This window comes from Onychostoma macrolepis, chromosome 22, assembly GCF_012432095.1.
Source record: "Onychostoma macrolepis isolate SWU-2019 chromosome 22, ASM1243209v1, whole genome shotgun sequence".
NCBI classification, from domain to species: domain Eukaryota; kingdom Metazoa; phylum Chordata; class Actinopteri; order Cypriniformes; family Cyprinidae; genus Onychostoma; species Onychostoma macrolepis.
The window spans coordinates 6,255,609-6,272,519 of NC_081176.1; the positions used below are offsets into that span (position 1 = coordinate 6,255,609).

Below are 16,911 nucleotides of genomic sequence, written 5' to 3' on the forward strand. Positions count from 1 at the left end.
AGGGCACATATCCCTTAATTACTCACTGTTCATCATAGGGAAAAGAGAATCTGAAAACTGTGCACAGTGTGGCCTGCCAGAAACAAAGAAAGATTCAAGGGTTTACAACATTTTAACACACTCCAGTACAGTAGGTGGTGGATATTGCACCTTAAAAGTTAGTTACCACCCGCCATTAAAAACAAAGAAAAAGAAAAAGAAAAAGGGTTTGTGACTATGGCAACAAAGGTGGGAAAATAGCAGCACAGGTGGTATTATAACATTGTAAAATCAATAGGGAAAAAGGACAGTTTTATTGAAGGCATAGAAAGGAAGAAGTAATGATTTCAAGATTAAGGATGGGACACAGGACTAGATTTAACACTTGCATTAATGAGGAAGCATGGAAATGGTATGTGTGATGAATGTGATGTTTTAGAAACAGTATAGCATGTGCTTTCTAAATCTGGTAAATATGATCAGTGTAGTCTTTTTAGCAACATATAGACCTGTGAGTGTTTTGGGGTAAAGGTTTGAGTGATAATCAGATATATATGGTGGTTTTAACATTTTTAGAGTTTACAGGATTAGACCAGGATTTAGGTCTGAGGATCATGATGCTTCTGCCCATCTCGGAGGTTGAGGACCCAAGTGTGAAAGCTGGAGAAGCTGAACATAGGCTCTGATCCTCTGTAGTGGGTGGGGCATTACATTATTAAAATAAATAAATAAATAAATAAATAAATACGGATTCATTACCCATGTCAGTGAGTAAGCTATACAGTGGCAGAAACAGAATGAAGACATTTGATCCAAAAATTGGGAGAGATGAAAATATGATTTGATAGATATTTTGCAGAAAGAGTCAAAAGATGTCTTATCTATTGTTTCAATACCTTAGAGAAACTAATTTAAGTGGAAGGATATAGTTGTTGTTTTTTTTATATAACAATGTAGGCTATATGAGACACTTCTGGTCATGATCAGAATAAGTTGCTGTCCCAAATCGCACCCTAGTGGTCTCCTCGGAGTCCATACTTTCGTGTCGTAATGCCGCTTTGACTGTCGGGTAGAGGTCTGCCGTGGAGCTCTTGTGTTTAATGGTCAAGCACACGTGGCAGCCACTGTAACCGTCCGTTCACACCGTCGCCAGCAAGAGCGTCAAAGTGGCTGCAAGTCATAAATTTTCTATGCAAGCTGGCACGTCTTGGACGGTGTGGATGTTGAGGAAAATTGAAATCAGGTCAACTTTATGGTAATGAGCTATGAAACGGTTCAGTCAGTGGCAACCTATCGGAATGTAAAAGTCCTCTGCTTGAGAGGATTCCAGAGAACGCAGTCCTGTAAACTTTACACTACATTTCCCAAGCATTTTCGCGCTAGAATGCTTGTTTTTCAGCGGGAAAGCAATTAATTTGTTCAAAACAACACCGATTTGACCAATTGCATTAAAGGGTTAGTTCACCCCAAAAGGAAAATGTTGTTAAAATTCTGTAATTAATTACTCACTCTCATGTCGTTCCACACCCTTAAGACCTTTGTTCATCTTTGGAACAGAAATTAAGATATTTTTGATGGAATCTGAGCGCTCTCTGACCCTCCCACAGACAGTGTAATGCAACTGTATGTTCCCAGGTCCAGAAACGTATTAAGGACATAGGTAAAACACACTGTTAGACATTTCTGTAATTTCCACAGTTATTTACTGTATATCACCCAGTGTAATACTGCAAATTCCCTTTACAGTAAATAACTGTAATACCCTTTGCATCATGGGAATTTTCTGTGACGTCAGACCCCACATACAGAGACTTGCTGTATACTACTGTATTTGCTGTAACGGCCTCTTTGGCGCCATTATTCTGAGGTCGTTTTATTTTCCTCATTTCTTACATTTGGATTGACACAATTTGCCTCGTGTCTACAACGCCGCAGCAGCTTGGGACTCACTACTGGATGTGTTACATCGCTTCTAATGATTGGAAAATCCGTTTTGTGTCAGAAACAGCACGAGCGCTTGGAGTACATCTGTACATCAGAAATATAGCAAGCAAGGTAAAAATATATGTATGTTTGTCTGTATGTTTGTGTCAGATTTTTGCACACCAGTTTACCTAACATTAGTAACATTTACTCGACAACATGGCGGTTACAAAACTTTACCATGGTAAACTGTGCTGTCGTTTCAAACGACTTTTGTCAGCTTATTGAATTAAGTTACCAAATTAAAATTGTTAAATTTAGTGAAATTTAGTTCAGGTGTTAGTAGTAAATGTTGGCCAGTAGCCTGTTGAGGAAATAAAATCATATGTTAGCTAGGTTAAACTAATTGTATGGCTAGCTGCCTTTCTAGTTTTAGAATTAGTTTGTTATAGTTTTTAAATGGAATTTAAGATTTACTGCATTTCTTTTTTTTTTTTTTTGTATTTGTGTTTGTGTTTTAAAGGCAACTGCAATGAAGCATCAAGAAAGACATGAACAACTATGGTTTTGAGAGATTTGTGTATTCTATGTGAGGTTTGCCTTTTAAAAGTGTGCCATTTCTACTTCTTGTTTTTCAGAGAAGACATTTCTGTCAAAGTGGATGGTGAGCAAAGATGGTGGCCACGTTTTGGAGCAGCGCCTGGGTTTTGCAGATAGCTATGTATTCTTTGGCTGCTTGTCTTTTTCCCCCATTATGTTTCTGTTGCCTAAAGATTCTTTGTGAGGATGAATCCAGAGGATAATGCACTGTAAATCGTCCTAAGATAGGAGAAATGGTGACTGTATTTTTAAGTGTTATACATGCAATGTTTTAAATAAAGAATTTGATATTTTGTAATTATTGTGTCTGTTTTAATTGAATGCCAGTAGTACCTATGTAGAATAAAAATAAAATGAATTCTATATAAAAATTATAAAATCTAGTGAAATCTATATTAAAATAAATGAACTACAGTAGTATACTGATAAATCAAATACAGTTTGCTACTGTAAATCTTAATTACAGTAACTTACTGGCAACATTGTTGCCAGTAAGTTACTGTAAAAACCCTTTGAAATGTCTAACAGTGCAGTCTATGTCTATTACTATATATAATATAATTTATTTAACAATTCTTCTCCCCTGAGTTACGTCTTCCGCCATTTAAGACAACACCAGTCTGCAATATGAAACCGCAAAACAAGCTGTTTTGTACAGCTAAAAATAGCTGGACGCAAATGACACCGGAAGCCAGGTCACATTAAATTTACAAATTACCGTGCCCACTCTTAGGAGAAAAATTAGGTGGATACTTTTGCGTGGCGCAGCGGAGCAAGCGTTTTCAATTCATTCCTATGGAAGTTGAGCTTATGCACACTGTAAAGAATTGCTGTCAAATTTACAGTAACTTACTGGCAATTTTGGTTGCCAGTAAGACTGTAAAATTTACAAGAGTACTGTAAATCAATAATTACAATTGTACTGTAAATAATACAGCAAATACTCTTGCATGCTGTAAAATTGTTGTGATGGTGTAAACATTTGGTAAACTTATTTCATTTGATTCTTACTAAGAAGGAACATTTCTTAATATAAAACTGCAAACACTTAATTTGTAATAGTAAAGTTACTAAAAACATGACTTTAACTCAAATCGTTGCAGTTTATCATCAGCTATAGCACACATGCATGTAGTAAAGCACTTAACAAAGAGATCATCACTGTATCAGCAACTCTACAGTTATTGTCTTTAAATAAAGCAGCAGAACATCAGTGTTTGTGGCTCATCATTGACTGAAGCTCAGGCTCTACTCTCCACCACAATGGTGATCCACAAAACTAAATTAAGCTAATAGATCTCTCTTGTGCAAAATAATACGGTTCAGATAAATATTTACTTTCCTTGTAGATAACACCTGCTGTTAACAAGCAGAATCACTGAATGAAAGAGAAACAAGAACTACAACTGACTTCAGCCACAGCCTTAGATGAACTCAACTGAAATACAAGACATCATTAAATCTCTCAAGATCTGATTAAACAACTCCACAAACAGCATTACCAGCTTCACACATTACAATTTGACTTTATTTCTGTCATATGTCTATGAAAATCATTTGAGAATTAACAGAAGTTTAGTTGTTTTACTGAAAACGTTTCGTTTGACCTCACCATTGTGGCGGTCAGGGTTTGCTTTAGTTGGGCTCTTGACCATCAAAATTTAATCTTAGCTTTTTTTCTGGCTGCTGTAACTGTGTTTGTAGAGCACATTTGTTATAGCATGAAAGCCAGGAAAATGTGTGATTACGTGCTTTTGATTGACTATTGATAATGATATAAATTATCTAGTAGCTTGATTCACTGATCTCATTCAGAGGCTGATCTTTAAAGACATGGTGTGGATATCTTTTTTGTTGTGTTATTTACAATTGCTATATGACCTTGAATGAGACAACAAACTGCTACTGAAAAAGTACTACGGCAGCAATTAGACACACACAGACATCAAGAATCAGCGTATGAATCTCAACAACGGTGACAATCAACAAAATAAACAGATCAGCTCTGAACATCACAAAACATGCTACTAAAACTCAACACAAAAAAAATAAAAAATTAAAGCACATAGTAAGAATTAAAGACAATAAGTGGACAATTCAGCGGCATAATTTATTCATGCCGCAATGCATGCTGGGATTCATGGGTGAGTTTTGTACTGTGCTGGTACCCAGCATGAATTGCACATTAAGCTTTTGATTGTCACCGTTGTTGAGATTCATACACTGATTCTTGATGTCTGTGTGTGTCTAATTGCTGCCGTAGTACTAAAAGTTTTGTGCATAAGACTTTTTAAAATTTTTCAGTAGCAGTTTGTCATCTCATTCAGGGTCATATAGCAGCTGTAAACAACACCAAACTAACAAATAAAGAAACCCACACCATGGCTTTAAAGATCAGCCTCTGAATGAGATCAGTGAATCAAGTCACTAGATAATGATTATATCATTATCAATAGTCAATCAAAAGCACGTAATCACACATTTTCCTGGCTTTCATGCTATAACAAATGTGCTCTACAAACACAGTTACAGCAGCCAGAAAAATACTAAGTTGAAAACTTGATGGTCAAGAGCCCAACTAAAGCAAACCCTGACCGCCACAATGGTGAGGTCAAACGAAACGTTTTCAATAAAACAACTAAACTTCTGTTAATTCTCAAATTATTTTCATAGACATATGACAGAAATAAAGTCAAATTGTAATGTGTGAAGCTGGTAATGCTGTTTGTGGAGTTGTTTAATCAGATCTTGAGAGATTTAATGATGTCTTGTATTTCAGTTGAGTTCATCTAAGGCTGTGGCTGAAGTCAGCTGTTCTTGTTTCTCTTTCATTCAGTGATTCTGCTTGTTAACAGCAGGTGTTATCTATAAGGAGAGTAAATTTTTAACTGAACTGTATTATATTGCACAAGAGAGATCTGTTAGTTTAATTTAGTTTTGTGGGTCACCATTGTGGTGGAGAGTAGAGCCTGAGCTTCAGTCAATGATGAGCCACAAACACTGATGTTCTGCTGCTTTATTTAAAGACAGTAACTGTAGAGTTGCTGACACAGTGATGATCTCTTTGTTAAGTGATTTACCACATGCATGTGTGCTATAGCTGATGATAAACTGCAACGATTTGAGTTCAAGTCATGTTTTTAGTAACTTTACTATTACAAATTAAGTGTTTGCAGTTTTATATTAAGAAATGTTCCTTCTTAGTGGACTCAAATGAAATAAGTTTACCAAATGTTTACACACCATCATAACAATTTTACAGCATGCAAGAGTTTGCTGTATTTTTTACAGTACAATTGTAATTATTGATTTACAGTACTCTTGTAAATTTTACAGTCTTACTGGCAACCAAAATTGCCAGTAAGTTACTGTAATTTTTACAGTAATTTTTTTACAGTGCATTACGGGATTGAAAGTGGTGCGGAGAAAGCATTGAGAGCAGCCGAGACCGTCAAAAAGGTTGAGCATTCCTCGACTTTATGCAAATATCGAGTGAAAAACGCCGGGTGACAACCAATCGCTGTGAAAAGTGTTTGCTGAACTGGTGAATTACTGAGCTGAAATCACTTTTGGTTTGTTTTACTCATGTGTTTTATTTAGGGCTGTTTCTATAGGCTACGTTTCATCATTTTTGAATTTTAGGTTGTACCTACATGGCGCCAATAAAGTGTTTATTTTGCGAACTGCTGTTAAAAGAAGATGAAACGCAAACAGGGTTTAAACATTGTTTTCAGAGGCGTGCTTTGCCTTAAATTTGACACGCCCCAAAGCAGTGGCGTTGTAGCTTTGCCATACGGCACTGAACGCAGATTTAATCGCTGTAATGGAAACGCACCGTAAAAGGATGAGGTGTTTATACTTGTTGCGTGCGCCATTGTACTATTCTTTTACCCTCTAAAAACTCAGGAAACAGCGGTGAGAAGAAGTAGCAAACTTTGCTGCTGCGTCCCAATGTGCCTACTTATTAAGTACACACTTTTGAGTGTGTAGTAGAAGAGTAGGCAAGCTTTGGGACATACTATCACGTCACACAACACAGCATCTTTTAATGGACCACTCATAGATACATAAATACATGCACTGTCACTGTAAACTGGCCTCTCAATCATCTTGTCACAGTTAACATCCTCATTTCATTTATTTAAACTTCCTGACGTTATGGACTGTTGGTTGTTTTTTTTTTTGGCTTTAGGACTGTTGAACAAAAACACCCACCTACCAATGCTTACCGACAAACATTGCTTTCACACCAAGTGCAAAACGACTGATCTGCTAATTCACGCTCTGCAAAAATTCATCTTTATGTCAATGATACACAACTTTATCTGCCGATAAAAATGAGGGATAATTCTGCCTTACAGTCTCTCTTTGCATGTTTTAATGATATTAAGGAGTGCATGGCAGCAAATTTTCTTCACCTGAATGAATCAAAGACTGTAGTGATAGTGTTTGGCTCTCTGAGTTCCTCAGAACCTATAATTAATCAATTAGGTCCATTCAAATCTAAGGTACATAATCATGCAAGGAGTCTTGGAGTTAAAGTTGGATAAGCATATCAATTCTGTAGTTAGAGGTGTGTTTTTTTTTTTTTTCAATTAAGGAATATAGCAAAACTGAAACCTTTTCTATCTGATTTGTAAGTTGTTATGCATGCTTTTACCATGTCCAGACTGGACTATTGTAATTCATTGTATTATGTTGTTTCTCATGCCTGCAGCTGGTTCAAAATGCGGCTGCTAGGCTTTTAACTGGGACTATAGGAAATTTGAAAGTATAACACCAGTATTAGCACCCCTTCATTGGCTTCCAGTCAAATTTAGGATTCAGTATAAGTTGTTAATATTTGGTTTTAAAGGCTTAAATGGACTGGCACCAAGTCATTCAGGCCCTCACGATCTGTACAAAATCTTCAGATGTTCCCAAGTCTCGATTAAAATCAAAAGGAGACGGGGCCTATTCTGTTGCAGCTCCTCGTTTATGGAAAAGTTTACTTCTCCATGTTAGATCTTGTGCCACTCTTGATGTTTTTAAATTTCACTTAACGACTTATCTCTTCTCTCTTGCATTTGATTGCAATTGATTTAATGTAGCCTATTTTTGTGATTGTGTTTTACAATTTTTAGATTGTATGTGCTATGTTTGACATGTAAAGAACTTTGGCCAACGTCTGTTGTTTTTAAATGTGCTTTATAAATAGAATAGAATAGAATAGTTTGCTTTTATTTCTTATCAAACAAATACAGAGCAACATTAAGTAAACAGTGTACAATCCTATCTATATTAATTCTATTTTGAATAGGCTACAATAAAAATAAAACGTACTTCACTTAAAAAGCCTTCAAAAACATATGCAAAAAATGCTATCTATATTTTTGTTTTTCCTCAAAGCCTCAAAAAGCAGCTGATAGAGTTTAAACTTAACATCTAGCTTCTTCCGAGTCATAATAAGAAGCCGGTAAAGACGTGCCTGTTCGGCTAGAGTCGCCCTGAAGTCGTGAATCTTCGGAAGCGGAGTCGCGCGGAAAGTTAAATGCCGTGCACCGCCCTCGCGCACTCAACGCGCACAGCAGCCGCACTATGGAAAGCCGTTTTAACATTTAATCTATAAACCGTACTAGTATCTATTTTCATGGTACTAGAACTTATTTTTTAGATAGTATCTTTTCCATTAAGTACTAGTACTTATTCATTAGGTATTAATGCTTATTCTTTAGGTAGCTAGTGGTTATTCGGTAACACTTTACTATATGGGTGCACAAATATGCATTAATTCATGCTTAACTAATGCACAGATAATCACAAGTTAATGTATAACTCATGAAAATGTAGGGTATCTACAAATTCTATTAAGTGGAAACTTTTATTTTGACTGGTGTTACAGGCGCCGCCATTGTGTGTGCGCACGAGAGAAGCAGTTGGAAAAAAAGGCTGCAACAGGCTGAATGTGTTAGTCTTTGGGGCCAAATTTCTTTTTATTTTTGATACTTTAGGATAAATATATAAAACAATTGATTTTATTTGGATTAATTTGTCTGTCTTTTATCAGATTTACCCATTGTTATAACATCACTAGTACTTTCCTTAGTTTCTGGTAGCCAAAGCTAAGCTAAAGTTTTTGACTGCATCAATAATTTAGCACAAATTTGGCTATATTCCCCAACATCAGATCTCACTATCTTTGATCACAGGCAAGTGATTTCATCCCGGAATCGTAAAACCAAAATGCTAAAAAATAAAAAAAAGGGTTACCTACACACAAGCTGTGTCCCAAAGTTGAGTGTGTGCCCTTCCAAGACCGGATTTGAAGTGTGATTGCGTCACACCGTCACTACGAAGACTGTCCCAATGTGAAGTGTGTGGACTCTGAAGTCCGTATTTGAAGTGTGATTGTGTCACAGTGTCACGACGTAAGCTGTCCCAATACAGGATGAAATATAAATAAAACTGTTTTGACTGTTTACATTGAAAAATCACACCCCTACATATATGCAATAATGCTATTACCCAATATATCATTTAATTATGACGATAAAATTCCCAGTATCTGCATCTTGATCTAATCGGCATATTGACGCTAAGGGTTTCCTATTTAAAACAACGGAGGACCCTTCACGTCGAAAAGTTATGCTAAAGGGGCACATTGAGCATCAAAAAGCGATGTCAAAATGGTCGAGGATCCAAATGCAGTTAAGGATTTATTAAAACAAAGTACATCCAAGCATGGCAATGGCACACGAAACATCCTTTACAGGACAACATCAGACAAAGCATATGGCAACAAGAGGGCTACTTATATCAAACACTAAGGGTCACATGACAAGAACCAACCAATGAGCAAACAGAACTGAGAACCACATGACAGGACAATAACCAATCAAAACATGACACAATGAACAAGAGAACCAATAGCAGGAATACAATATGGCAAGGAAAGCATGAAACAAACAGGAACCGTGACTAAACTTCAAAATAAAAGACATGAAAACAAGAACATGAAACAGAACACAAAACAGACCTTACATGTGTATTAATTTTGTGTTGCCTGATATGCTTTTTTACTTGCATTTTATGAATCACAAAGGACCAATTTCAGCTAAAATTCTTTACTCTTCTACCAAAAAAAAAAAGTCACCTACATCTTGGATGGCTTCAGGGTGACTAAATTAACAGCAAATTTTAATTTTTGGGCAAACTTCCCTTTAAGATGGAAAAAAAAAGTGTTTTTACAAATGCCAGAAATGTGGCTTTCTTAAGAAAAACCGCTATCAAAGAGCAATCGCTTAAGTGGGTTGCCAGCCGCCGTTAAAAACCAAGAAGAAGAAGAAGAAGAAGAAGAAGAGCAATCTCTGATAGCGCATACACTTTGGTTGCAAATCTACACTTTGCAGTTTTTCAGGAAAAAGACCATAATGTTCACTCATACATTTTGTAGTAACAACACAAGCAAACTTTATTAATGTAATTCACTGGATTTTGAGACAAAATGGATCCTTCAGTGGTTTTCCTCTTTGTTTTATCTGTACAAATATCAGTGCGTCTGGTTTGATCTGTCAGGTGGATAAACAGCTTCTGTTGGATGTTTGTCATCACTGTGTGTCTATAGTTTGTGTATGAAGCGTTTCATAATTTTCTAATATGAATCTCACAATCTTCCACACACACACACACACACACACACAAAAACAGTTTTATACTGAAATAAAGTGAATCCATCAACAGTTAAATAAGAATCACAAGTCAAATATGAATGAAAACTCACAACACTAAATAGCACACCAATAGATCTAATCCAACACTCATACAATATGCAACATTTCTACTGCTATTAGTTTTCATACAGGACCATAATTCACTTTAAAATGTAAGATCAGCAAAAGCTTGTTGATTTTCGTGATGTTAAGGAAGCCGGACGTGTGAGCGGAAACTGACTGAAGCTTGGGGAGGATTCAACCAGATAAATATCACAGTTCAGGTCTGTTTCAGATCAATCTTAATGTTTTCAGACATTTTAAGGGTTGCTATCGTGGGCTTTTGAGAAAATGATTCTCAAATTAGTGTTGCTCTCTTTGTGTTTGTGGCGTCTGGATGGTGAGTTTGAAATGTGTTTTTATGGCTTCAGTTGTTTCTGGTCTGTTACCATGTACCTTTACATTTAATTATTAAAAGTATTTTAGAGAAGCTTCATCATACCAACATCAAGTTATCTGTAATCTGTGAAAAACTCTGTTCTTCAGGTGTGTCTGGTGAGTTTGTGTCAGGGAAGAAGGGAGATTCAGTCACTCTCAACTCTGGACTTTCTAAAATTATGGATGATGATCTGATTCAGTGGATATTTTTTGTGATGATGAGATTGATTTACTATTTTTGTATAAGAAATATCTACCTTGTAAACTTTTTAATAGTTGAAATTAACAGGCCGATAACATCACTGTATCTGATGTTCTAGAACGGAGACGGAGGCCTAGAAGGAGCAGCCCCATGGATTTGGGTAATGTCTATATGAGTGGTTTAAAAAAAATAATAATAATAATAATTCAATTGTTTTTTATGACAAAATTTTTATTAATTCATACACCATTTTGTTTCTTTTTGCTGTTTTATGATATTTAAAATTTTAAATGTTAACTTATTTAATTTAGTAAACTATTATGAAATTATTTATCAGCATTAATCTGACACAAACCCTGTTTCTGTTTGTTCTTCATGTGTGATGCAGATGGACATCATCCAGGTGAAATATCATTGATGGTGGGAGATTTACTCACTCTAACCTTTAATCTTGCTAAAATGAAGTATGAGTGGATTCAGTGGTGGTTTGGAAATGAAATCACGTATTTCTCTAATAATTTTAACGGCCTGGAGTCACAACCACCTCAAGACATTGCTCAGAAACTTCAGATTGTTTATTTCCAGACATCTGTCACGTTTACATCCTTAAATCTTTTGTGTGTTGAAGTAATTTCTTACGTACCTCATCCCAAACCTTACGTTGCAAATTAACTTAACGGTGAAATAAATAAACAGGCAGATAACATCATTGTATCTGATGTTCTAGATTGGACACGGTGGACTGGACGGACCATTGACTGTTTTGGGAGTGAAGTATATATGATTATAAATGGTGAGTTTAAAAAAAAAAAAACAATTTCAATTGTTTTTTTATGATAAAATTTAAATTAATTCATACACCATTTTGTTTCTTTTTGCTGTTTTATGATATTTAAAATTTGAAATGTTAACTTATTTAATTTAGTAAACTATTATGAAATTATTTATCAGCATTAATCTGACACAAACCCTGTTTCTGTTTGTTCTTCATGTGTGATGCAGGTGATGAAGATTATGCAGGTGAAATATTATTGATGGAGGGAGATTTACTCACTCTAACCTTTAATCTTGCTAAAATTAAGTATGAGCGGATTCAGTGGTGGTTTAGACCTGAAATCACATTATTAGCTGAAATCAATAAACAGACCGACAGCATGACTGTATATGATGATGTTCTTGATGGGAGATTCAGAGACAGACTGAAGCTGGACGATCAAACTGGATCTCTGACCATCACAAACACCACAACTGAACACTCTGGACTCTATCAACTAAAGTTCAGCATAAACAGCAGGTCTTATTTTTGCGTCATTGTCTATGGTGAGTTAAGTATCAGTTTTACCTGTTTCATTTTCTTACAGTTTAAAAGTAGATGTAAATAAGTATTTTATGACTAATTACATAAAATAACTAAATAACTAATTTTTTACATTTACAGCTAGATTTATATTTAACTTTCTGCACTGCTCAAAACAATTAAGGGAACTGACAATCGCTCTCTCCTTATCCTTCCGGACTGATTTGTCTCTAGTTTTGTGTTTTGTTAGAGTCCTTCTCACCACCTGTAGCATAAGGCAGCATCTGCAACACAATCAAATTGCACAGGCAGTCCAGCTCCTCCAGGATGCCACATCCATACATGCCGTCACAAGGTGTTCTCCAGCACAGTCTCAAGAGCATGGAGGAGATACCAGGAGATGGGACAGGGCCGCAGAAGAGCAACAATCCAGCAGCCAGACTGGTATCTGTTGCTTCGTGTGAGGAGGAACAGGAGAAGCGCTGCCAGAGCCCTACAGAATGACCTCCAACAGGTTACATGTGTGCAGGTTTATGACCAAACTGTCAGAAACAGACTCCGTGAGGATGGCCTGAGAGGCCGACGTCCTTTAGTGGGACCTGTGCTCACAGTTCAGCACCGTGCAGCCTGAGTTGCCAGAGAACAGCAGAATTGGCAGGTCTTCACGGATGAGAGCAGGTTCACACTGAGCACAAGTGACAGACGTGAAAGAATCTGGAGATGCCGTGGAGAAAGTTATGCTGCCTGACATACTGGGTTCCTCCTGGTGCATGACAATGCCGGCCTCATGTGGCCAGAGTGTGCAGGCACTTTCATTGATGCCACTGACTGGCCCTCACGTTCCCCACAGGAGCTCAGTGATGCCCTGATCCAGGTCTGCCAGGAGACCCCACAGGAAAACCATTCGCCGTCTCATCAGGAGCATGCCTAGATGTTGTCAGGACCACTATGAGGGCCATACACACTACTGACTTACATTACGAGATACCATGATAAATTCATGCAAGTTTGATCAGCCTGTAATTTCAATTTTTTACTTTGATTTTTGGGATGATTTTGAATTCAGCCCTCAATGGTGATGATTTTGGTTTTCACGGACCATTGTAACATCATTTTGTTCTCAATGTATTATACAATGTATATAAAGTAAAGATTTTCCACTTTAATATTTCGTTCATTGAGATCCAATGTGTGATTTAAGTGTTCCCTTTTTTTTTTTTTGAGCAGTGTGTATCTGATTGTTTCAAAATGCTTTACATTTGATCAGTCTTGGTTCCTTTTAATGTTTTTTTCCTCATCTACTTGAATATTATTTCACCTTCATTTCTCTTTATCCTCTCGTGTTTTCAGCTCGTCTGCCCGTTCCTGTCATCAGCAGTAACTCTTCACAATGTTTTTCATCATCTTCATCACAGCAGAATTGTTCATTGTTGTGTTCAGTGTTGAATGTGAGTCATGTGACTCTCTCCTGGTACAAAGGAAACAGTTTATTGTCCAGCATCAGTGCGTCTGATCTCAGCATCAGTCTCTCTCTACCTCTGGAGGTGGAATATCAGGATAAAAACACCTACAGCTGTGTGCTCAACAATCCCATCAGCAACCAGACGAGACATCTGGACATCAGCAAACTGTGTCATATGTGTTCAGGTACAGCAGCGCTGATATTAGTTGATGTCGGTGCTGATATTAATGTTTATTGACTGAGCTGATGTTTTTATTCCTCAGACTCTGTCCACTGTTGTGGTTCTACTGAAGCTGTGATCCGATTGGTCCTCTCTGCTCTGGTGGGCGTGGCTACTGTCATTCTTGTGGTTTATGACATCAGATCCAGAAGAGCTCAACAAGATCAAACACATATTCACACATCAGAGATATGAGTAATGTCATTTCTCACAAATTGTTTTCACATGTAAATATTTGTCAGATTTATTCATTTAGAGCTATGCTCATCTTTTTCAGGAAGTATTGAAATCTAAAGCAGAAAGCTTATTCTTTGTCATTTAAAATGCAGTTTGAAAGGCATTATTGTTTATATTTTTTCTCAGATAACCTCCTGAGACCCAAGAAAAAAGTTTTAGGAAAAAATTAGTTTTTTTTTGTTTGTTTTTTCATGTCTTTACATTGTTTAGATCATTAATAAAAATGTAAATAAATAAATAAATTAATCAAAAATTAAAAATGATATTTCATTCATGAGTTATGCTATGTCCTCGGTCCTCAATTTCTTTAAAAAATAAAATAAAAAGACATGAACGAACATGCATAGGCAAAAACAATTGAATTTTTAAATCACCAATACATTTTTAGTTTTCAATTTGCATAAATATGATTCTCAACTATGTTATAATAGAATGATTTCATATACCATTTTTCTTTCTGCAAAATGTAAGTAAAATGGCCATAAATGGATTTTCTCATTATATACAATGTATCTACTAAATTTAATTTGCATATTAATGTGTTTTTGGGGCAACATGTAATGAAAAAAGAAGTGTAATAATGGGAGTAATAATTGACACGATTTTCATAATAATATATGATATTTCATAGAATATTGAAATATAACTTATTTTCCTATTCATTTGTTATGTCTTCCAAAATGTGTAATAAACATGCTTTTAGTCCTGATGTCCTCATATGAGGACATGTATGAAATAAACATCCAACAGAAAGTCATATTTTGGTTTGAAACCCCATAACATTTTCCTGAGATGTTGATTTATGACACACAGTTTAAAAATTAGACAGATTTAAATGATAATTACAAATTATTTTCTTATTTTCATAAGAGTGTCACTAAATTAATATCAGACATTATCAGACATCAGACCAAGGAGAGGGTTAGGGTTAATCGCTCGCTGACTGAATACCTCTTTCTGGCGAATACTCATCAGAAACAACAAAGTGCAAATGTGTGTACAAATCTGTAACTTATTTCACAGTAACAGCTTCAGAGATTTTAATGGGAGTTTTTAGACTGACCTCTAGACTGAAGTCAGTGAATGTTCTTTGATAATGTAAATGTTCTTTGCTCTCTTTCTGTACAATGAAAGTGTTATGATTAGTAGCCTAACTTGCAATGTTTTTATTAAATTCACATTAAATACAAAGTCAGTCGTACTAAAAATATTGTATGGCATGACACCCATATATGTTACTTAAGTAAACGGGTTATTATGCATAGTTAACAGACTACATTATTTTGACCATCATCCATTATAGATGAAAATGCATCTATTTACACATTTGAGAATAGATATATTTCAAGATTTAGTTAAACACGTTTGTGATTTTTTCAAATAAAAAGGAAAAAAAAAAATAAAACATAAGTGCTATTGTGGCTACTGTGTGTCAAATGACAAGCTCGATCCCCCACCCCACTCATGCCCCCTCAAAAATAATGAGAGCATGACGCCCCTGAGCCTAGTAGCTGAATAACATGCAGATAGACGTTTCACTGATGAAACATGAAGAAAATAAACAATGACTGCAACAATATATGGTTTTATCTGTGCTCTTCAAGCCATCTCGGGTATTTTTATAAGAATAACGTATGTTTAAAATGCAATGCTAATCGACATAGCCTTTATCACTGAATAGAATAATATAAAGTGGCATGATTTCTGCCTCATTCTGTTTAATGAAACCATGTCAGATCACAAAAATAAGTTATTTCAAATACTCGACTGATGTTGTGAAGTGAATTTGGACTAAAACATATCATTATACTTTTGTTGGACAACAGGTTTGTAATCTTTCCTTGTGTTTTCATGGTAACCAATTAGCAAGATAGGCTAACAAACAAAGCCAATTAGCCTTACCTAACAATCAAATTAATTCAGCATATTAATGTCTTGTATTACCATGTGGACTCTGATTGGACGGTGGAGAGGTACTCATGTTTATGTAATGATCTATTTAAATGAAGATTTCTCCAAATACATTCTCACTAGTTCTTTATGAGGTTGAAGATATCTCCAAACAGGGAGAGGTAGTTATTCTGTTTTTTATATCATCTTTTAATTTCTGACTAGTAATTATTGCAATAGAGACTAGTATCTATTTCAGTATTACTAGTAAGCATTCTTTAGATACTAGTACTTATTTAATAGATACTAGTAGTCATTCATTAGGTACTAGTACTTATTTAATAGATACTAGTAGTCATTCATTAGGTACTAGTACTTATTTATTAGACACTAGTATATTTTGTAATTACTACTAGTAACAATTCTTATCTTACTAGTCAGATCTGCTTTTGTACTTGTCTTATGTTATGACTAGTCCAAATGGCTACAGTAGAGTTCAATTAAAAAAATTTACTAGTAGAATAAAAAAATCTTACTTGAATAAGTACTAGTATCTAATAAATGTGTATTAGTATCTAATGAATAAGTACTAGCAGGGGCACCGCTACGGGTGGGGGTTTGGGGAATCGCGGTCCGGGGGGTGTTTCACATCAGTACAGATGAGTTTTGAGTTCCCCTCGGTAAATCACGTTCCAGGGGGGTTCCACTCGGAAGAAATCTTGATCGCATTCCCCTTGGTAGAAATCACGTTTCCCCCTCGGGGGGGCCCCCTCCATCGTCGGATCCATAGAATCATCCTAACCTCCAACCACCCCCCACCCCCTTACGGTGCCCCTGAGTACTAGTATCTAATGATTAAGCTCTAGTATCTAATGAATAAGTACTAGTAACTTTACAAAAGACACTAGTACCTAAAGAATAAGCACTAGTTAATGAATAAGTACTAGTACTTAAAAGGATACTCCACCCCAAAAT

At 35.9% G+C, this 16,911-nt stretch overlaps 1 protein-coding gene across 3 annotated transcripts; it reads left to right on the plus strand.

The window, feature by feature from the left end:
- The first annotated feature begins 10,965 nt into the window (after window positions 1–10,965).
- Window positions 10,966–15,152, plus strand: LOC131531148 (SLAM family member 5-like). Of its 3 annotated transcripts, XM_058761711.1 has the most exons (6): window positions 10,966–10,990; window positions 11,219–11,233; window positions 11,558–11,623; window positions 11,833–12,150; window positions 13,478–13,774; window positions 13,853–15,152. In XM_058761711.1, exons 1-6 carry the CDS (start codon window positions 10,981–10,983, stop codon window positions 14,002–14,004), a joined length of 858 nt encoding a protein of 285 aa, XP_058617694.1. In that variant the 5' UTR covers window positions 10,966–10,980; the 3' UTR covers window positions 14,005–15,152. The 3 variants fall into 3 exon arrangements, with proteins under 3 accessions (XP_058617694.1, XP_058617696.1, XP_058617695.1); XM_058761713.1 differs by lacking the exon at window positions 13,853–15,152 and having other exon boundaries at window positions 12,269–13,618; XM_058761712.1 differs by lacking the exon at window positions 10,966–10,990 and having other exon boundaries at window positions 10,995–11,250.
- The last annotated feature ends 1,759 nt before the right edge of the window (window positions 15,153–16,911 follow it).